Source organism: Hypomesus nipponensis, chromosome 17, assembly GCF_054491055.1.
Source record: "Hypomesus nipponensis isolate SF chromosome 17, ASM5449105v1, whole genome shotgun sequence".
NCBI lineage: Eukaryota > Metazoa > Chordata > Actinopteri > Osmeriformes > Osmeridae > Hypomesus > Hypomesus nipponensis.
In genome coordinates, this window is record NC_140377.1 from 19,357,560 (window position 1) to 19,380,000 (window position 22,441).

Here is a 22,441-nt window from a genome sequence, read left to right on the forward strand (position 1 = left end):
TACATTTTATCGACTCCTTTTTTCTTTTTTTTCTCAAAAAAAAAAAAAAAGAAAAGAAAAAAATCTTACCTTATTTTTTCCCCTCTTCTCCCTCGATCCTATGCATCTTTATTTGGGGGGACTCTTATTTATGATCATAGGTAGGTTTTTAGTGTTTAGTGTCTGTCTCTTAATGTGTGTGTGTGTGTGTATAATATATTTGTGCGTTACACATCTGGATAACACCTCAGCAGTCACACACTTCCTCCATCTGACACACACACACACACACACACACACACATGGTAAAGGTATGGCTCCATATAGGAATGCTTCTCATGTTTGTCTGGTCCAAGCTCTCAGCTGATGCCTGCTCCCTGTCATCCACACGCCACCCTCCTGCACACACGCTCTCCCCTCAGGGACATTCTCCTCGCTCACCCCTCCACATCTGTCCTCCACCAATCCCCACTGTGATCCACCATCCAAGCACCCCTTCATCCTCTCCCTCATCTCGAGAGGCACACATCCCAACGCGTCGCTCCCCCGGTGGGGGCCCTCGCTCGCCGCTTTCCTCCTCGCTAAACGTTGAAGCCGCCGTCTCCTGTGACTGGCGCCGAGTCTCTCACGGAAGGACGTTTTTTTCAGGTCCCCCAAAAGACAGTGTTTCTTAGGGGGGAGGGGAGGTGGGGGATGTTGGTTGTGTCAAGTAAGTAGTGGTGCTACTAAGATCTTTCTGGTTCATATTGCATGGTTTGCTTTCTGGGGAGAGGAAGGACGTAGACGAGCTGAGACAGCTGTGGAACGGAAACTGTCAAAGGGTTCCTTCCTCAGATGCCTTTCCTCTACTCCACTGGTCTGTCACCTGTGTTTGGGTGCGTGTGCATCTCAGTCGCTCGCTCGCTCTGTCTCTCTCTTTTGCCCGCTGTCTCCGGTCACTCTCACTCTCGTTCCTTCTGACACGCGCACAGAAGCAGTCAAAGAGAATGGACTGAAAACAACTGGGTGCGATTCTTTAGCTTCCAGAGGATTTCTCTTTTCTATTCTATTCTACCCCCCTATACTTTCCCCGTCTGTCGCTTTCATCGCGGACCCCTTCATCTCTTATCTATAACCCCCCCCTTTACACCCCCAACCTCTCATTGACCCAGTCATTGATTCTTTTGTTGTTTCACCTTTTTCATTTGCCATAAGAAAATTATTCGCGTTGAGTCTTGCTCGTCTGCTCTGCAGATGGTGGGGGCTTTTGGGGTGGTTTGTGTTATTCGGCGATAGACTCTTTTTCTTTAAGCCTTCGCTGAGGGATTATCCTAATCTATTTTGAGGGGTAAATTATTTTGTATTGTAATGAGAAAACAATGTTTATCAATAGGAAAACAGGACGTGTTTCAACCGATAAGGGGACAGTGTGGAATTAAGAACTAACCCGCAAACTTTGTGGCTTGTGTGTGCGGGTGGGTGGGTGGGTGGTGGTGGTGGGGGGGTGGCGGGGAGGGGTGAGGGTTTTAGGCGGCTGTGACTGACAAATGCAGAGAGAAACCAAGTGAGGCTCATGACTCGTCCTCTTTGCTCCATCTCTCTTATTTGATTTTCTTTTTCTTTCTTGAAGGAGAATTCGATTCTTGTCCTCAAGGTGACGAGAAGACACCAGGCAGTTGGATTTTTTTAAACGATCATCACATTTTTAACTGCTCTTTGGATCTAGCAGCTGCCCGAAGGATGTACTATATATCTGAACTGATGATGAAACACTCAGATTAACTATTTATTATAGACTGGGCAGAAATTCAGGACTTTTTTGGCCTTTTTCCTAATGGACTAATATCGAGTTTAATACTTTTTCTACTGAATTTTGATGGGATTTTGATATTAAGGATTAAGGACATAACCGGCCCCTTTGTCTTTTAGTTGCCATAGTATTTATGATCGTTAGAATTTGTCCAATCTACACATAGATAGTGTCACCCATTATTGAGGGTGAAATAGGTGAGTATGACTCGTCTAAACACACACACGCACACACACACAGATGCACTCATGCACACACGTAATATATCTCTTCACTGTGACAGTGATAAATGGTATTTGTTCAATTACATTTTCAAATGTCTGTGATGCATTGTTTGTAAATCATTGCATTGTGGTGGAGTGTGTGTGTGAGCTGTTTATGGCAGAGATATTGGTGAATTATCGAATATCCGTAATGTCCCTCAAATTAAAATCTCCATTGTATTCTATTCCATAATGACTTGACTCGTTTCCCATGCTGTCTAACACTGTGAGGTTGTCAACACATAGTATACATGATACATACATGATGCATAGAATACATGATGCATAGTATATGTGATACATATCATCTACAGTTATGGTCTCATCTTAAATGGTATTTTCTACACCATAACTTGTCTCTCTTGATTTTCCTGTCAGCCTTTCAGTCATCTCTATCCACTTTCTCCAACCCAAAAAAGGAGTACAGACACCTCTTAAATGTGTACATCATGTTTTACGTGTGTGTGTTAAAGTGTAAGGGTGTGTGCGTGTGTTAGTGGTTCATAGAGGAGAAAGAGTAAGCTGCCCTTTATCACTCTCAGCTTATCCGGTGGAAACATCATTATTTCAAAGAAGAAATGTCAATGTGTCGCAATATACAGTGGTGAGCAAACAGCAAATACAGTTTTCTCTGGAGTCTGTCAATACGCTGTCTTGTACACAGGCTCAAGCTTACTGCAAGGTTTGCCTGCAATTGCATACACACACATGCATACACACACACACACACACACGTACAGGTCTAGCTGTCCATCCATCATACATGTTGTATGTTATGACCCCTTTTTTCTGATTAACTTTCCTATCATTTACCTGACAGCGCTTGGGATTCACACAGTGTGAGGGTGTGAGTGTGTGAGCGTGTGTTTTGCTCTGTGCCGGTCAAGGTTACAGCAGCACGCGTGCCAAATTCACCCGGGACTCAAGTCTTGCAACCCCAGCCATTACCCATGGTGCTCTCTGTCTTGACCATGCGTGTGACCTCCTGAGTTTACCTACAGATGGCCACTTAAGACCCTGCAGTCTGTCAAAGCTGTCAACCCCCCCCGAACTTGCAGAGTAGCTCTCACTGTGCCACTCAAGGTGCTTCTGGCAGTACGCGTGGAAGAAGAAAAAAAGTGACAAAAAAAAAAAGCATCTGAAAAAATATACAATACTCTTAGTTGGAGTGTACAGTGGACAGGGCTCTTGTCATGTTGACCAAGTATTGTGGAGAATTATAAATATAAAAGGATCTACACATCCTAAAAATGTTACGTCCAAAAGTGTTACAGACACATTTTGAGAATGGGTCTTTGTCTGGGTTACCAAACCCGAGGCCCAATAATACCCCCATACTACATATTTTCGAGCATGCTAAATAGCAGGTTCCATATTTTCAGTCATGCTAAATAGTAGGTCCCAATACATGGTGTGTTAAATGCAGTATTCTAAAAGTATCAGAATGTCCAGTTGAAAACGTCAGCCAGGATGCTTTTCTGACTAATCTGACCCACAATCTTCAGCTTTGCTGGAGATACGTCACAACTGAACTACAGACATTACAAAGTAACACCAGCACAGATCTCCTGGTTGCCCATATGCGCATCTCTGAACAGCTATGGGGAAAAAACTGTAGCACCAACCGTTTTTTCTATTTGAACTGTGACGGACGTATCAGCAAGAAAGTCAAAGTTCAAGGTGCAAAATGTTATGATTAAGTTGTATGTCCCAAATATTGCATGCAACAGTAACCTTAAAGGAACCTGCAGTACATACAGAGTTGCCCTGCAAATGAGATGCAGGGCATGTCTTTGAAAACATAGATTCTAAAAATATCTGTATAATCTGTCAATGGTAGCTGTGTGGTGAATTTCCAGACCAGAATGTTTTGAAATAGAAATTTCTCAGATTGACTGAGACATGTGGCTGGAATATCAGGCTTGAATCGGGACTTAGGTACTAAATGATTGGTTGATTGGTTAGTTGGCTGGATGGATGATTGTGTGATTGGATAATTGACTGGGTGGACGATTGGTTGGTTGGATAAATAAAGATAACATAACGACTCTCACTTCAAGGCACTTCAAAGGGCACTCTGTCTAAAATGCTCCTTTTTTGTATATGTACATCTTCTTTTTTTTTATCCCAATAGAGGATGTTGTCATGGAGACAGCAACAGCGTCATCTTCTAAAAGTGAAAAACGAGTAGAGGACTTTAGAAGCCCTGATTGAACACTGTTGTTAGCAAGGCTTGGATAGGTCCAGTAAGGACATGGCTTTAGTTCCAGTTCATGGTTGGGATTGGCTTACATACCTGTCAATCACCCAGATCAAGAATAGATTGGCCTCAAATCAAATGGACGTGCAGCATTAAAAAGTGTCCTTCTGCGTTGATGGCCATTAGTGACACTGACAGATTTGCGAGAGACTAACAATTACAGTCAATGTGTCCTTATCCTGTGGGAATATAATCCCACAACTCAACAGGCCTTGTTCAAACTGTCATACAGGCCCTACTCTGGATATGTACAAACTCATTATTTAGGCCTAATCCCAAACTATACAGTCGACATCCCAGAGATTTACTAAACCTAATGTCAAGCTGTGATCAGCGACAGCCAGTCACTCAATTCACTGAAATCATTGTTAAACTAAACTGACATAAATACATCAAGTATATGGGTCCGTGTATTTATCATGGATCTGGTTTGGCTCCAGTGTTACATAGTGAACTGGGTTACAGCAGGCCTATATGGGACAATTAAACTTTTAGTAGATCTCTGTCCATTGGCAGTTTATGCACTCCAAGTATGAATATGGGTCATGATCTGCTATATAAAAAACTGTTCAATGATTCATCGCCGCTGATTAAGAGTCCGTGCATTGATACGTGTTAAGAGGATGTGATGGTTAAAACATAACATGCACAATCTTCAGTTGCGTGTAAGGCGTCAACTGGTGATTCTGGCGCAAATGGTTTTATTTTCTCTATTCTGTTTATTCCATTCCATTTAATGTTTTAATTTTTTATTCTTTATACACATTCCTTTGATATCATGTAAAATCACGTATATTTGTGTATGTGTGGTGTGGTAAATTCGTTATTTGACTCGTGTGCGGTCTATCGATCTATTAAATATAGAAACAACAATCTGTTGCCCGAGAGACATGGGTTCATTATTCATTAACATATTTAATGTACAATTTATTTACTTAAGAGTACAGCCTGTGGTGAAAAGAAAATAGATACCAGACCAATCTGCATGTGTTCATTGATGAAATGCATATATTAAGATATCGAGTTATCAGGATTAATTATTTATTTTTGCACTATTCGGCTGGAAGGGGGAAGGGTATAGGTGTCAAGCAATATAGGATGACATGGTAATGAAATAAAATCCTGTTATCAGTGTATACAATAAAATCAGTGTTTAGTGTAAGTCTGGTTACCTGTATTTTCAACTGGGCAGGACAGTGCGTCATAAACTTCCTTTGCTTTGCAAAATCTTGGTTTGTGAGACTGGGCCAAGCTCCGTGCTAATGTTTGCCTGTCTGAGTGTGTACAAACCACATTTACGGCCTCTCTAAGGCCAATTGAATAAAATATGATGCCGCCTATTAATTTGTAGACTCTCTCTAACCTGTTTATCCCATCTCATCCCTGTCCGTCGATAACAGTCACGAAGACAGCAGACGAAGGAGACTTCTAAGCAACACATTCCGCGTTGGGAAAAAAAAAACGAAAGAAAAGAAGAAAAGTGGCGGTTTGCAGAGAAAGAGCAATTACCTGGCCAACGTTGGTTTAGCCCTTGACCCTTTCAAGGATTTAACGCTCCCGCCGTTTTCTCTAAAACCGCCGTGAGTACTTTTTTTGGCCAGAGCCAAACTGCACATTCTCAATCAAGGAAGGGAGAGGATTACGATTTAGTGAGGAGATAAATGGAATGACGCTTCATTTTTTAATCTCGCTAAACCATTTATGCTCTGTCAAACTCGTTGACAAACACGGCACCTCCGGAGGTGCCCACACAAAAAAAAATTGTGTCACCGAATACTTTCAAAGCCTGCAGCATCAACTCAAGTATTTCAAGCAATTAAACAATAAGCAAGCACGATGTAGGCCTTGACCTTAATTTGACGTAGCCTGCTTACTAGGTACAAATGAATGTGTCTATTATTGTATTGACAGATATTGCTGTGCTGTTTGTTTAGTTTTTACAATTGTGACTAAAATCCCCTTTCCTTTGTCTGTCTGTCTGTCTGTGTGTCTGTCTGTGTGTCTGTGTGTCTGTCTGTGTGTCTGTGTGTGTTTGTCTCACAGTTCACCCTCTCTCAGTCTGAGGCTATGAGAGGGAGAGAGGAGTCTCAGCCCGCACCATCATGCTACTTCTGAGAAGCAAGGATGAGATTCTGGCTGGCAATACACAAGGTAGGTCCTGAAGTTACCATACCTTGTCCCTCTATGCTGTGCGTGTATATATGTGTGTATATATACAGTAGGTGTGTGTGTGTGTCAGTTCAGGCTCATATATTTGTATATATGAGTGTTCGTGCTTTCGCCGTGTCTTGTTTATTATACCCGGATTGCTAATGGCCTGTTTTATACGCTGCGTTTATATCCCTCAACACACGCCGATCCGACCCACCCTGCAGCAACAAGTTGTTTTTCACGAGATTCACCTGCCTACTCGCCACAAGCTTGTTACTGAAACCTCTCGTTGAAACGGTTTCAACTGGTTCTCAACATGGCTGTCTAGCCCGCCTGGACGTAGGTAGGGGCACAGGCCAGTGAAGGGGAGGGGGAAGATGAAGGGTGACGGGGTGCATGGAAGAGGGGGAGCAAGGAGTCGATCGGGTGAAAGAGAGCGAGAGAAGAGGACGGAGGGAAGAAGCGAGGGGGACAGGGGGCGGAGAGGAAAGAAATAAAGGAGGAAGAGTAAGAACAGGAGAAGCAGGAGAAACAGAGAGAGAGAGAGAGAGAGAAGAGAGATGGAGGAGGGAGAGGGGGTAGTCTGCATGGAGGAGAGGTCTTCAGGGTGTTTAGCGCGGTGCAGAGAGGGTGATAAATGGCGCGTGTCCGAGGTGTGGATATTCCACCTGACCTAGCCCCCATCGACTATTGGCTTCATTTGCATGGCTCTACGGGTATTGATCAAGCAATTAAAGGATTTGTTGAATGAGATTTGGTGGGGAAGGACTCCGTCCATTTATGCAAGCTTGTTTGTGGCGCTGTATGTGTGTCCTGTGTGTGTGGCTGTGTTACACTGGATCGTTATGTGTGCATAATACAAAATTGACTCAAGGAAGACACAATTTTTTCCCTTCGAGTCCAACGTTGACCGGCTTCCCTGCACTGTTCAGTTAACTCTTACCTCATGAAGAACAAATGTTCATCACAAGAGCTCATCTAGTGTTTACGTTTTCACATTCGTCTTTTGTCCTGTATTCATCTCATCACCGAAGCACCCTCACTATCACTTTGACTTTGGGTGTGCGCTCTCCTCCTCCCCCCCCCCCTTCCTCTCCCCATCCCATCCCTCCATTGCCCCCCCCCCCCCTTTCCCTTCCCTCTATCTCTCCATGCACTGTTAATCAGCCGTGACGTTTAAGAGACTGGAGACGGCACTGTGCAGAGGGGAAGAGAGAGGGATGGAGAGAGACAACGTGTCTTCTCTTAGGGGGGGGGCTCAGATGTGAGCATGCTGCTAATGCCATCACCCACACCTCTGACACCACCCACACCCCCATGCTGCTGTTTCCTCTGCCCCCTGGTCATAGCTAATGTTGCTAACGCTAATGGCATACGAGAGCCTAAATGCTGATCTTCCAGAGACAACCACTTATCAATATAAAGAGCTCTGAACTAACAACTCCATGGAATTCTACTGGATATACTCCAACTGTAGTCCACTTCATGCTCCACTTACTTTTTACATTAAGTATATTAAATTATTCATTTAAAATGTCCCCAATATCGTTGATGATGAGCTTATTAGGGCCTAAATTGAATTATTTCAAGTTCTGTTTCCTACGGGAATATATATGTTTTTCAGAATAAAGGAATTACAGTCATACGATTTTATATAGAGAGAGGAGAGGAATATTTCTCAAAGTCTTATCTATAGCCTGTGTAGGCCTTTCAGAAATGAGGCTTAGTCTCTGTATTGTCCTCAAGTGGCTTATATCGTCACCATAGGTTGTTACGCAGCTGCTGCTCATCTGTCGATGGAACCCTGACTTCAGTCATTTCTCACACGATGGTTGGAAACAAGGGCATAAACAGACAGACAGATCCTGGGTAGAGAATAACAGGTGTGGTGGTGGGATCTGCGAGAGAAAAGAAGGAGAGAAAAAACAACCAAAAAAATCGCTTTTTAAAATTGCATTTTTCTCTTCACCAAGTCATCAAAGGCTTTTTTTTCTTCTTTTTTTTTTAAAGAGTGAGAATCATTCACGAGGGTAGATCCCCTTTTCTGCGCGTCAACAGACACACAGCACGCAGTGGCGCGTTACAATACAATGAAGTCGAATACAACAGCAACCGCTTCAGCCGAGGCTGGCTGAAATGAGTCTGAAATGACTACCTTAACCCCCCCCCTCCCCTCATCCCTCCCTCCCCATCCAAATCCTTCTCCAAAACTAATTAAACCATGGATGAGTAAGACTTACAACAGCTCCTTAACCCGTGATAATATCATAATAATCATTTTGTAATAATGAACGAAATCATCTTGAATATTTTAACTTTAATTACCAAGCACTTCCCAAAACGAGTTCTGAGGCGCTGTACCAGACACAAACCCGTCTGTTCGGTTCAAGTTTAATTTTCGTCGTGTCGCGCCATCCTGCTTGTCAGATAGGGAGTTTCATTTTCCGTATTTAGCTCACGTGAGCAGAAAGACATATTAGCAAACATGGTGCTGTGCGTTTAGTCTGCTAATTCATGTTCATTGGGGGGTGGAGCTCTGTCTGAACTCCCCTTCATCCTTCTTTTTCAGTTCTCTATCATTTTTTTTTTCTTTTTGTGTTGTGTATCCCACCACCTGGACGAGTATTGAAAGTGTAGCATCAACCTCTTTGCTGAGTGGCCATTTTGTCTTTTTTTGGAGAGGGGGCGGGGCGGGGAGGGGGGGAGGTATTCAATAATTGACAGCCTTCTTCTTTCATGTCCTTGTTTTTGGAGGGGTGAAAATGAGACAGGGAGCGTTTTCGCTTTGAACACGCTGAATACAACATGGACAGAAATGGATACAGCCCGGGAGTTAGGGAGCTGTTGATGGAGGGAGGGAGGGATCGAGAGAAGTGAGGAACTCAAAGAAAGAGAAGTGATTTTCTGCAAGCTGAGTCAAATGTTTGTAGAGATACAAGTGAGACTCTTAACTGTTCTGAGTTTTTTTGGGGGAAAGGAGAGTTAAGCGGTACGGCTTTCGTAGTGTGTGCGGAATGGATCCCTTTTCAACAGCCAATACATATCGTGTTTCCTGGAATTACATTCAGTGTGTTCAAGTGCTATTCAGCTAACATCCAGCGACTATTCAGTTCTCTGAATTCCTCACAGTCATATGCTGCTTAGGCGCCTTGAATAGTTATTTATTGGTGTAGTAATGCCATTGAGGTATATGACTTTCGTTTTTTTTATACCAAGAATCACGTTTCCAGGACGACCTGAAACATAACGAGCAGTGCAGTGGCATTGATTGGCCTCCGCGAAGCCGGATCAATACCCCTTCACTCATCCCGGTCTTCGCCTGCACAGCAACATCAGTCACCTGGAAACAGGACTCTGTGGGCAGGGGGAGGGGCCAGGGGGAGGGGCCAGGGGGAGGGGGGGGTCTCTCTCTTTGGTGACAGCTGTTACCTTCGGGCCTGTCCTGGGGTAGGTACTGTGTCTTGGGCGTCAGAGGCTGAGGATGGTGATGATGAAGAGGTGGAGGATGAAGGGGATGAAGGTGATGATGGTGATGATGATGAGGAGGAGGAGGATGATGAGGAGGAGGATGAACGTGATGATGAAGGTGATGATGATGAGAATGGTGAGGAGGAGGATGAAAGGTGATGATGATGGTGAGGAGGAGGATGCAAGGTGATGATGATGGTGAGGAGGAGGATGAGGATGAAAGGTGATGAGGAGGAGGACGAGGATGAAGGTGGCGCTGAGCAGGCTCTGGCCAGCAGTCTCTGTGCGTATGGTATTCAGCGTGGGCGTGTCTACGCGTACAGCTGGTGAGGTCGTCGCCGTCGCCGCCGTCCCACTCGGCTGTCTCGCTCTCTCCGCGCAGCCTGCCGGCTGTTTCCACGCGCGAGTGACTCGTTTCCATATGAGGAGGAGGGAACGGGTCAGGTTAGCATCTTCCAGGTATCTGCTGCATTCTGCAACCGCTCTGGGCTGTGGGGGAAGGCAGGGGCGATCCACTCAACACTAAATCACCAGTCTCACTCAGTATGTATGTCGTCCCATCCCCCCTAAAAACAAACTGGCTGTCTCACTTAGACCTCGGTTTAGAGAAAAATGTTCTCTAAACATGAGGAAAAAACCCAGCCTCATCCTCATCCAAAAAACATAATTTGCCCAAACGAAAGCCCGATCCAAGCAACACATTGCTGGAGAACATTGTGCTTCTCTTTGTGATGTGCTATTGGTGTCGACCCCGCTTGAATACCAAACACCACCTGTTGCCAACGCGGTGATTAATGTTCCGTTTGCAGTGTTTGTGAAATGTCTCACTGTCTGAAGTCTGCCCTGTAGTAATGGTGCTAAAATGCCAAGGAAGTCTCTAATGCAGAGAAAGAAAATGTTTCATATGCAAGTCTCCATAGGATAGAATAGAACTTTATTGCTCTTTCCTGGACGAACCTCGCCTATTCTTAAAAAAACAAAACACGAACACAGTCTGTGGTCGTCCTGTTCACGGTTGACGGCGAATCCAGGAAGCGAATCATGCTCATCTCAGATGACCTGCTTGTAATGGCACAGCGCTAGACTGGTCGAGTCTGACCACTGACCCTGCTCTGGCTGTCCTCGAGTGCGCTCTCTCACCCCCATTTGGAGCTAGGTCGCCGCCCCGCCGCGCCGTGCTCTCTTAGCCCGGCGCTATTGAAATGTCACGGCTAATGCGCGGCGCGCTTGGGTAACTCCACCCTCCACCCAACCCTGCCCGCCCAGGAGCCCTCACACAGTCACAATGCCTGGTCCTGGGTCTGTGAGGGGAGAGGAGGAGGAGGGAGAGGAGAGGAGAGGAGGAGGGAGAGAAGGAGGGAGAGGAGAGGAGGAGGGAGAGGAGGAGGGAGAGAAGAGGAGGAGGGAGAGGAGGAGGGAGAGGAGGAGGGAGAGGAGAGGAGGAGGGAGAGGAGGAGGGAGAGGAGAGGAGGAGGGAGAGGAGAGGAGGAGGGAGAGGAGAGGAGGAGGGAGAGGAGGAGGGAGAGGAGAAAGAGGGGAGGAGAGGAAGAGGGAGAGGAGGCGAGCAGGAAGGGAGAATATAGGAGAGGGGATGAGGATGGAAAGGAGAGCCGAGGGGAATGCAAAGACCTGGGGCGGAGAGAGGAGAGAAAGGGGAACATGGGAGAGAGGAGCAGCGCTAGATAATGTATGGAGCCGTTATTGACTGTCATGGTGTTAAGGAGAAAACAGCCCCGGGGAGTTGCCCATTCAGCTCTCTCCACCTGGGAGGGAGATACCGTCCCTAAGGAGAGAGCCATCCATACTGTCAAGATCTGGGATGGGTGGCTGGCAAGAGAGAGAGGGGGAGAAAGGGAGAGGGAGAGAAAGAGAGACGATCCCACTATGTTTAATATATAAGCCGGTGTATACGTAAACCTATCATACGTTACACTGTCAGTGCAGGCTTTGGTTGCACGTCCTATAGATCCCAATATTTATACAATTGGCGTCTGAGGTTGTGTCTCAAATTATTATATATGAACTCATTTCTGAAGAAGGGGGTTGCATATGCGGGCTTTGCAATATACACAAGCTCAGAATGTTGAACGCAGAACAAACGCTGTATTCCATCCATTTGTACTTGCATTTGCATTGATTCTCACAGCCCAAAAGGGTTAGAGAGATAGAGAGAGTAATAGAGCGAGAGATGCATAATGAATGGAGTTTAAATGCTGAGGTTTTAAAACAGAAAAAAAACCTTTCAAATACAAAGGATGTACAAACAGCTCTATGGTCTTTGGATGTTTCATTCCCACGAAATTAATTTGCAGTTTTCCTGTCGACAAACCTCACTTACCAGGAGCCTTCTCTCACTTTCTCTCTCCCTGTCTCTCTTCCTCTCTCTATTCCTCTCTCTCCCTGTCTCTCTTCCTCTCTCTCTTCCTCTCTCTCCCTGTCTCTCTTCCTCTCTCTCTTCCTCTCTCTCCCTGTCTCTCTTCCTCTCTCTCCCTGTCTCTCTTCTTCTTTCTCTCTCTGTCTCTCTTCCTCTCTCTTCCTTTCTCTCCCTGTCTCTCTTCCCCCTCTCTCTCTCCCTCTCTCTCTCTCTCTCTCTCTCTCTCTCTCTCTCTCTCTCTCTCTCTCTCCCTCTCTCTCTCTGTCTCTCTTCCTCTCTCTCCCTCCATCTCTCTTTCCTCCTCCCTTTCTCATTTCTTCTTCTTCGTTTTCTGATCTATTTCCTCCATTATGCTTTACTCCCTCCCTCTCTGCCTCCTCTCTCCCTCTCTGCCTCCTCTCTCCCTCTCTCATTCTCTCTCTCCCTCTCTCATTCTCTCTCTCCCTCCTACTTCTTCTCTTTCCCTCACTCCTTGCCTTTCTCTTTGCCTCTCTCCCTCCTCTCTCTCTCCCTTGTCATTTTCTATTTAGTCACCACGTTGCTGTGTACCAACACACCTTCTCAGTTCCAAACCCTGGGTGGAACACATGCAATATCTCCTCTATTTCATTTAGAGGTTTCTCCCGCTCTCCTGGCACATTTCAGAATAATTGTCAGAACCTGTTTAGAATGTTGGCTTCAAACGGTTATACAGATGTGTTGCTGTACAATGACTCTAGAATACATCTGTGAACAGGGAAATGTAGCCTGGATATCCATATGGGTAGATTTGAGGGTAAAAGTTTGATGTAAGGTCAGTGGATGGTTAGTTGGACGTTAGTTGGTAGTTATTTTGGTCTATAGTAAGATGGGCTGACCAAAACATCTCATAGATTTCAGTGTTTCCTCTTGGATTTTTGTTGTTGTAGTGGGGTCAGGTCTGTTGGTCGCTAAGCCCCCCCTGTAATATTGCACACATTTGTGTCCTATTTCCCCTAGAGAAATAAAGTTAAACTACTCAATGACACCTTACAGTCATAAAGTATGTTCTAAATGGCAGAAATGCTGCCAATTAATAATTGACGTAACAACTTGCATAATAATGCACCTAAAATACAAACGTGATCAAGGGCAACAATCGCTATCAAATCGACATGTGCAATTTTGCTAGCAGGGGAAGTATAGCCTACAAACAACAAAAATCACCAGTTAACGTAATTTAAATGAGCAAGAACTATAGACTAATACAATAACAGTCTTAAATGAACTGACGACATAAGTTATACGACTTAGCTCTACAGTTCTCAAGGACGCACACACGCAATCTCAACTGCGCTGTGAAGCGCGTGTCTGTGCTATTCTCCGCCATGCACTCGAACGATCACAGCTGATAGACGGCCTAAAATCTTGTACAGCCCTATTTCTGATACCGTGGCGGCAGAAATGTAGCCGTGGCGCGCCGCCAAAAATTGACATAGGGGAAACACTGGATTTGCTTCCTTATAGTGACCCAACTGGACTGGGTGTTTTGGTAATGTAATGGGGCTGGTTGGGCAACAAGAAAAGATGGAACTTGTTCACGCGAATGGTGGTTCCTGGAACCACAAGAAGATACCGTCTTGGTTTAATAACTGGACATGGGCATGGGAAGTGAAGGGAGGACCTGGGGGTCGAACCCCCCCCCCCCCCCTCTCTCTCCCCCTCCCAAATGCAAACACCCACACCCGATATGTATTTTAATCATTTTGAGCATGAACATGTGCTATATATTTGTATGGGGGTATCAAACGTATCAACGGGTGTTTGTCTATGGTACAGTTGGCCTGGGTGGTGAACAGCTTGCTAATTAATTAACCATGACCAGAAATGGGGGTGAGGGTGGGATGGGGTGGTAAGGGTGGGAGGCAAAGAGAGTGGGGAGGGGCTGTGGAGAGATGTGTATGTGCCTGTGTGGTGTTTGTGTTTGAGGGGGGGGGGGGAACGGTGTAGCGCGTGGAGGGAGGGGATGAGGAGGAGAGAGGAAGGGAGAGGACGAGAGGAGAGGACGAGAGGAGGGGAGAGAGCAGTCTGCACAGGAGGCCCCATGAGGGGGGAGGGCAGGGTGCAAAATGATGCCGCGGCCCAGAAATGTGCCACCTCGAAAGATAAGACAATTAGGACCCATTCACACCACCAGACCCTGATGCTACCCTTATTAAAAAAAAGTGTGTGTGTGTGTGCCCACGTGTGTGTGGATGCTGTTGGGCCTGTGAGCTTCACAGCATTTCCTCCACAGCTTTTCCAACGTGGTTATCAAACATGCTTGGTTACCTAACCCTAACTCGTGACACACTTACAAAACCCTGTTGTGAAATCGCACGGAGGCTCACCTCCCTGGCACTCCTCCGGCGCTGCAGTCCCCTGGTTGTGCAGGATGTGGAAGCGCGTGTGTTAGCTGTGGACTGGAGGAGGGGTGGCGGTTGGAGGATCCACCAGAGATGCCCCCAGGAAGTTGCCCGGGAAACCTGGGCGATAGTGGGCCGGAGGGTCAGCGATGCTGGGGTGAGAAAAACCCAGGAGAACAGAGGAGAGAGGAGAGGGGAAGAGAGGAGAGAGGAGTAGAACAGAGGAGAGAGGAGAGGGGAGGAGAGAGGAGTAGATCCAGAGGAGAGAGTAGAGGGGAGGACAGGGAACGGGGAGAGGAGGAGAGGCGTGGTTAGGATAGCCACGGGAAAGACAAGATGGAGCGGGAAAAGACGGGCGTGGAGAGGAGGAACGCGGGACAGAGGAGAGAGGGTGGGGCACGGTAGGCGCAGAGAAGGAGAGAAGGTAGGAGAGGAGTGAAGAGAAGAGGAGTGGAGAGGAGAGAAGGTAGGAGAGGAGTGAAGAGGAGAGGAGTGGAGAGGAGAGGAGAGAAGGTAGGAGAGGAGAGGAGAGGAGAGAAGGTAGGAGAGGAGAGGAGAGGAGTGGAGAGGAGAGAAGGTAGGAGAGGAGTGAAGAGGAGAGGAGTGGAGAGGAGAGGAGAGAAGGTAGGAGAGGAGAGGAGAGGAGAGAAGGTAGGAGAGGAGAGGAGAGGAGTGGAGAGGAGAGAAGGTAGGAGAGGAGTGAAGAGGAGAGGAGTGGAGAGGAGAGGAGAGAAGGTAGGAGAGGAGAGGAGAGGAGAGGAGAGGAGAGGAGAGGAGAGGAGAGGAGAGGAGAGGAGAGGAGAGGAGAGGAGAGGAGAGGAGAGGAGAGGAGAGAAGGTAGTAGAGGAGTGAAGAGGAGAGGAGTGGAGAGGAGAGAAGGTAGGAGAGGAGAGAAGAGGAGAGAAGGTCGGAGTGGAGAGGAGAGGAGAGGAGTGGAGAGGAGAGAAGGTAGGAGAGGAGAGGAGAGGAGAGGAGAGGAGAGGAGAGGAGAGGAGAGAAGGTAGGAGAGGAGTTAAGAGGAGAGAAGGTAGGAGTGGAGAGGAGAGGAGTGGAGAGGAGAGAAGGTAGGAGAGGAGAGAAGAGGAGAGAAGGTAGGAGAGGAGAGGAGAGGAGAGAAGGTAGGAGAGGAGTTAAGAGGAGAGAAGGTAGGAGTGGAGAGGAGAGGAGTGGAGAGGAGAGAAGGTAGGAGAGGAGTTAAGAGGAGAGAAGGTAGGAGTGGAGCAGTGATGTGGCTCATGAAGTAAGGATACCCTCAGGGTGACAGGAGATCCACTTCCCCCTGTGACTCGTCAGCGCAGGAGCTGCCTGAGGAGAGACTGTGTGTGTCCATGTATGTCTCTGACTGTTTGTGTACGTGTGTGTGTCTGTGTTCATGTATGTGTACGTGTATGTGTGTGTGTGTACGTGTCAGTGTATGTGCATGCATGACCGTTGTGTGAAGGTTTTTGAGTGTGTGTGCGAAGACGAGGAGAGAGCGAGAGATAAGTCGATATAGAGAACGAGGTAGAGTGGATCGGAGTGGGGAAAATGTGTGGTTCTGCGTGTGTAGTGTGTGTACCTGTGTGTGTGTGTGTGTGTGTGTGTGTGGGGGCTGTATCCTTTTAAAAGCAGCGGTGGTTATGGTTGGACGGTTAGGGTTGAGCTGGTGTGTTTGTACATGTTCATTACTTAAATTCAGAGTCATGTACTCCGACATAACTGGATTGTTACACGGTATATAAACGCATCCGTCAATGTGTGAACTGTGTGCACGTGTTTGTTTACTTTGTTTATTTGTGTGTGTGTGGTCTGTATCGTGATCATGAATGTGAGCCAGACCTTAAAGAATCAATCAGTTAGAGTGACGGCGTGACGAAGCGAAGGGGAGAGAAAACACACACACACAGACACACACACACACACACAGACACACTACCAGGTTAAGCGAAATGGCGAGTGAATCCTAGAGCTGCACTGTGCTGAAGAGAGTCAAACAAGAAATGAGTGAAGATGAAACACTTTTTTTCTTTTTTCCCCCTCTCTTCTCATTTATTCCCGGAATTGGCTCCGTTAGTTCCTCCTTATCTCCTTCCCCCGCCCTCTTATCATCAGCGCCACTCTTTCATTCTATTCCCCCTCTTCCTCTCCTCCATTCCCCCTGTCCCCTTTGCGTATCGCCACTCTGATCTAGCTTTGGTTCTCTAGCTCTCTCTCTCCCCCCCTCTCTCTCTTTCCTCTTTCTCTCCGCCTATCTCAGTCTCTCCATTTCTTTCTTTCCCTCCTTCTCTCCCCAACCCGCTCCGTCTCACCGTTTTTTAATTAAAATCGCGGTTCATCGAGGGATTCCGTGGCAGCTGTGATTTAAATTGGGGAGGATGACATAAACGCAACGTTGCTGTCAGACCAAAGCTAACTCCATCCCGCCGTGCGACGTGTGGAACAGCAGCCCCGGTCCACTCCGGAGCCGGCACAGTCGCTCCCCCCCCACCTTCTCACCTTCTCTTCCTGTTCTCATTCCTACGCTCACTGTTCTTAAAAACAAAAAAAAAAAGAAGCAAAACTCACTGGATCACACGCCAGGTGAAAGGCAACATCCCCCCCCACCCAAATCTCCCAACTAAACGCTCGCTCTGCCCGGCCCCCCTCCCCCCTCCATGCCCCCACCTCCCAGTGTAGGCTTTGACGGAGGAGGATATAGGGGGGGGGGTCTCTTCATAAATCAAGATGTTACCAGGGGCACTGTCTCTTTCTACAAGGCTAGTTTTTAATTAAAACGGTGAATCAGTCGGCCTCTCGAATTATGTATCGTACCGGGCCGCCGCTGAATAAAACATGCCGGGGCCTAGCTCCTCCCTTCACTGGCTCAGGGTTAGAGAGAGGGAGAGAAGGAGAGAGGGAGAGAGAGACAGAGGGAGAGAGAGAGTGAGCAGGGAAGAGGAGAGAGTGAGGAGAAGAGAGGGGAGAGTGAGGGAGGGATGGATGGAGGTTTGGCCTGTTGTTGGCCTCCTTCACTGACTGAAAGGAAAAAGAAAAACCAGTGTCATGAAAGAGAGGGCGATAGAAACAGACCGAGAGAGAGATGGACATAGACAGAGAGAGAGATGGAAAGAGAGAGAGAGAGAAACAGATGGAAAGAGAGAATGAAATACCTAGAGAGGAGTCTTCTGGCTGAAGGCAGGCATCGTCATTAGCTGAACGTGGAGGCTCTGAGTCGTGAGGAACAACCGCTCTGTCGCCATAGAGAGGCCTTCCGACTCCATCTCTCCCAGACGACGTTGTGACGCATATACCGCCTGCTTCTGGTCTAAAAATGTCCGCTAAATGGCTGAAATGATTTTGAATGCACTTCTCAAGAGTGTTTTCGACGGCGGTTGGAGGTACTTGGTTTATTATATTCCAAAAGCGAACAACCTTTCATTTACATGAACCTTTCCTCACAGGGAGGCTGAAGTGGTTCTTTTGTCAGCTGGTTATTTTGGGAAACGTCGGTTCTCGCATGAGGACAACGCGTTTGTTTCGGGAGAAGTTCACAGGAAAAGCATAGGACAGAGAAAGAGAGAGAAAGAGGGGAAAAGAAACAGAGAGGGAGAACGAGAGAGAGGGAGAACGAGAGAGAGGGAGAACGAGAGAGAGGGAGAACGAGAGAGAGGGAGAACGAGCGAGAGGGAGAACGAGAGAGAGGGAGAACGAGAGAGAGGGAGAACGAGAGAGAGGGAGAACGAGAGAGAGGGAGAACGAGCGAGAAGGAGAACGAGGAAAGTGAAAACGAGAGCCCCATCTCCGCCTCTCCCTCTCTGTCCAGCCTCTAAGGCATCCGGCATCTCCACCGTCCTCACCGTCCGACGCAAACAAACACGATTGCCCATGAATATTAAATATGTGAAGCCAGCGTCCCTTAAGAGATCCTATTAACCCTGGTCCCAGGTTGGAGCTGAACAACACGGCTGCTTCAAGTTTCCTCATCACTCATTCATTACCTTCCCCTGCGCGGCGGGGGCTGCCAACGTCGTCCCGCGGGGGGCTAGCGAAGCTGCGCCGCCAGCAAAGTGACAACGGCACGGCCCGGGCACGCAGGACGTGACATGACAGGACAGGAAGTTGTGTCGTATGTCCGCGAGACCGTCGCAGGGCACGTGGTGAACGGCGGGAACGGCGCTTCGCCGAGAGTCCGCTCGTAAATAAAGGTGACGTCACGGCGGTATGAAGTGACGAACTTTACGGGTGTCGTCCGAGCTACTGCCAACCAGATAGAACTGTGACTGTGTGTGTTTGTGTGTTTGTGTGTGTGTGTGTGTGTTCAGCTCACTCTTCCAGTGCATCTCAAGGCTGACTGTTTCTAGGATTAACAACAGGGACATCCATTGGGGAAGCTCTCCTAGTTGTCACTGTCCTCGAGGGCCCCCCCCCCCCACACACACACACACACATACACAGAATCACAGACACGCACAAGGAGACAAACACACACACATACATACACATAACACACACCGCACACACACACACCGGGGCTAGAGAGACGATTGGAGACAACCATGACAGCCTGACGACTGCAAGAAAATTGTGATGATCAGGCGAAAAAAAGAAGGATATAGGGAAAGCTAGAATGTTTGGTGTGTGTGTGTGTGTGTGTGTGTGTGTGTGGACCGCCTCACACTGGGCTTTCGACAGAGCAGGAACAGATGATCAAATGTAGAATTACAGCGTTAAACAATGTCATCTGCATTACACACACACATCCATAACCTTGATACACTGGCATACAAATAATATATATATATTTTTTAATGAATAGTACCTGAAATTAATTGGATGAAGTCAAATTAGAAATGAAATTAATACCTTGAATCGACATTTTTACTCAACATTTCTCACTGTCTGTCTGACAGAGGAATCCAGCTGTTCTGTGGTTTATTGTAGCTTGGATCTCATCATGGGGATTATTTTAGTTTAGAACTAATCACTCTTTAATATTCTAGTTTAGGACTAATCTCTCGTTAATATTGTAGTTTAGAGCTAATCACTCTTTAATATTGTAGTTTTGAACCAATCACTCTTTAATATTGTAGCTTAGAACCAATCACTCTTTAATATTGGAATTCAGAACCAATTACTCTTTAATATTGTAGTTTCGAACAAATCACTCGTTAATATTGTATTTTTTAATGAATCACTCATTAATATTGTAGTTTCGAACCAATCACTCGTTAATATTGTAGTTTAGAACTCATTATTGGTGATTACTGAAGCAGTAGTGGATTGTCAATTTTGTGTTAGCTCTCTGCTGCCAATCTCAGACCCTCCTAATCTAATGGTTAGGGTTAGGATACTTCATGGGACAATCTTTGATTGGAATCAGCTTTCACAGATAGCAAAGGAGACACCCACTTTCTGCGGTAAAAATGGTTCACATGTTGCTCCATGAGTGTGTGTTTTGTGTAGTTGGTGTAACATGCTTATAAGAACCGTAGCTGGTACTGTAGAGGACAGTGTAGGATTAGGCAGCGTTCTGGACTAAACAGATTTCAGGGTGTGGATAAGGTGCAGCTCTCTGTGTTACCAGGAGCTGTTGACTGGAGGAGGAGGTAGATATTTTTTTTTGGGGGGAGGGGGGGTTAGGGGCAGGGGGTTAATTCGCTACACTCCCAGATCTTATCTTATAAAACTGCCAACAAAAAAACACACCCTAACCCATTCAGGCCTATTTCTCCTGTTCTGTACTGTAGAAGGATAATCACTGCACTGTTGTGTTACTCTCGCTCTCTCCCTCACACACATGGGGAGCCACAGACACACACACACACACAAAGACTGCACACCTACTAATCCACAAGGCAGGCTCCTGGTTCCAAAAATAACAGCTTTGAATGAGATGGATGGAGGAGGACAGATTAATGTGTCTCCAATCTGTGAAAAGCCCTCAATATAACACATTTAGAGTGATTACAGGGCTGTTATTGGCATGGGGGTCACCCCAGACTTCTCACCAAGGCCTCACGTTCTACAAAACAACACACATACTCACACACACCTACATTAGCACACACTGACACCTGCCCAGGGTTCTCACACACCTACATGCACACAAACATAAACACACACGCCTTCGCAGGCGTACAGCCCTGAACACACACACACACGTTCATACACACACCTAAACTCACACCTGTGCAGGACTGTCACCACGACTTTAACTGGGAGGCCTCGCGCACACAGGAGAGGATGTAGGTCACATGAGAGGCATGAAGGAGAGAGGAAGAGAAGGTGGGGAGAAGAGCAGAGGAGAGGAGGAGAGAAAAGGAGAGGAGGAGAAAAAAAAAATCGAGGAGAGGAGGGGGAAAGGGAGGAGAGGAGAAGGATAGGAGAGAAGAGTTGTAAATAGCGATGGGTCCTTCGATAGATTAGAAACCTGCTGCTTATCTTCATGCTCGTTGTCAAAACACATTTGTCAGGCTCATGCGTTTAAGTACCTTTTTCCGTAGCCTCTATTGGCTGAGCCTGAATCTGATAGCTGAAGTTTGCGGATGCACCATCGACTGAGGCGTCCCTGTGTGTCCTTTTATCCCTGATGTGGGTGTGCTTGTTTGTGTTCGTCACCAAATCAAACGGTTGTCCGTCTCCGAAAATAGGACGCATGGCACTTACTCCGAGCTTCCAATTTTCCTCCTCTCCGGGAGTTAATGTTTTGATTGTTTTGTAGCTATCGCACCGACGTTGCCGACTGTTTCCAGACGCGCTCATCGCCAAAGATACTGAATGGACACATTCAATTAAAGGGCAAATGGAGTTAGCTTTATGCTTGCTAGCCCAAACTGGTTAGGATAATGTATGGATACACGGACCATAAACAGTTGGGAGTAAATGAGAGAAAGACTTGTGTCGTGGCTTCCTGCGCTCTCCCTAAATATCAAAGCAGGCAATAAAAAAGAAAGATTGCCAATTGCTTTTGTCCTCCGCCTTCATGCAAATATCACGACTGACAGCCCTGGCACTTACCATGTAATGAAGAGAGAGAGGGAGAGGGGGGATATACAGAGAGGGAAGAAAGACGGAGGGGGGGAGAGAGAGAGAGGAAAGACAGAGACAGAGAGAAAGAAAGAGTGTAGGGAAAGGTAGGACAGAGTGTGAAGGGGAAACAGAGAATTGTAATAAAAGAGAGAGAAATCAGGATAGGTAGCCTAGAGTTTTTTTTAAATGAGGGTGACAGAGAGAAGGTGTGAGAGAGAAAGCGTGGGGCACGCCAGGGTCCACGCTGAGGTAACAACCCAACAGGAGTACTGGTCTTAGGCAGTCCAGGCCAGGGCAGTCCAGCCCAGGGCAGTCCAGGCTAGCTCTGGTGTATTCTGGCTGGCTGGCTCCGAAAAACAGGCATGGACCGACGAACGGCCAGACTAGACAAACAGACAGCTGGGCAGGAAGACAGACAGCTGGGCAGGAAGACAGACAGCTGGGCAGGCAGACAGACAGCTGGACAGGCAGACAGACAGCTGGGCAGGCAGACAGGCAGCTGGACAGGCAGACAGACAGCTGGGCAGGCAGACATACAGCTGGGCAGGAAGACAGACAGCTGGGCAGGCAGACAGACAGCTGGGCAGGCAGACAGACAGCTGGGCAGGCAGACAGACAGACAGGCAGACAGACAGCTGGGCAGGCAGACAGACAGCTGGGCTGGCAGACAAACAGCTGGGCAGGCAGACAGACAGACAGGCAGACAGACAGCTGGGCAGGCAGACAGACAGCTGGGCTGGCAGACAGAGGGCTGGACAGGCAGACAGACAGACAGGCAGACAGACAGCTGGGCAGGAAGACAGACAT

General features: G+C 47.1%; 1 protein-coding gene across 1 annotated transcript in view; it reads left to right on the forward strand.

Moving 5' to 3' along the window:
- Positions 1-18,708: 18,708 nt before the first annotated feature.
- The window catches only part of grin2ba (glutamate receptor, ionotropic, N-methyl D-aspartate 2B, genome duplicate a), a 70,486-nt gene continuing 66,753 nt past the window's right edge, over positions 18,709-22,441 (forward strand). The window contains exon 1 of the mRNA XM_084677648.1: positions 18,709-18,800. Coding sequence (XP_084533774.1) covers positions 18,709-18,800 — 92 coding nt within the window. The remainder of the gene's footprint in view (positions 18,801-22,441) is intronic.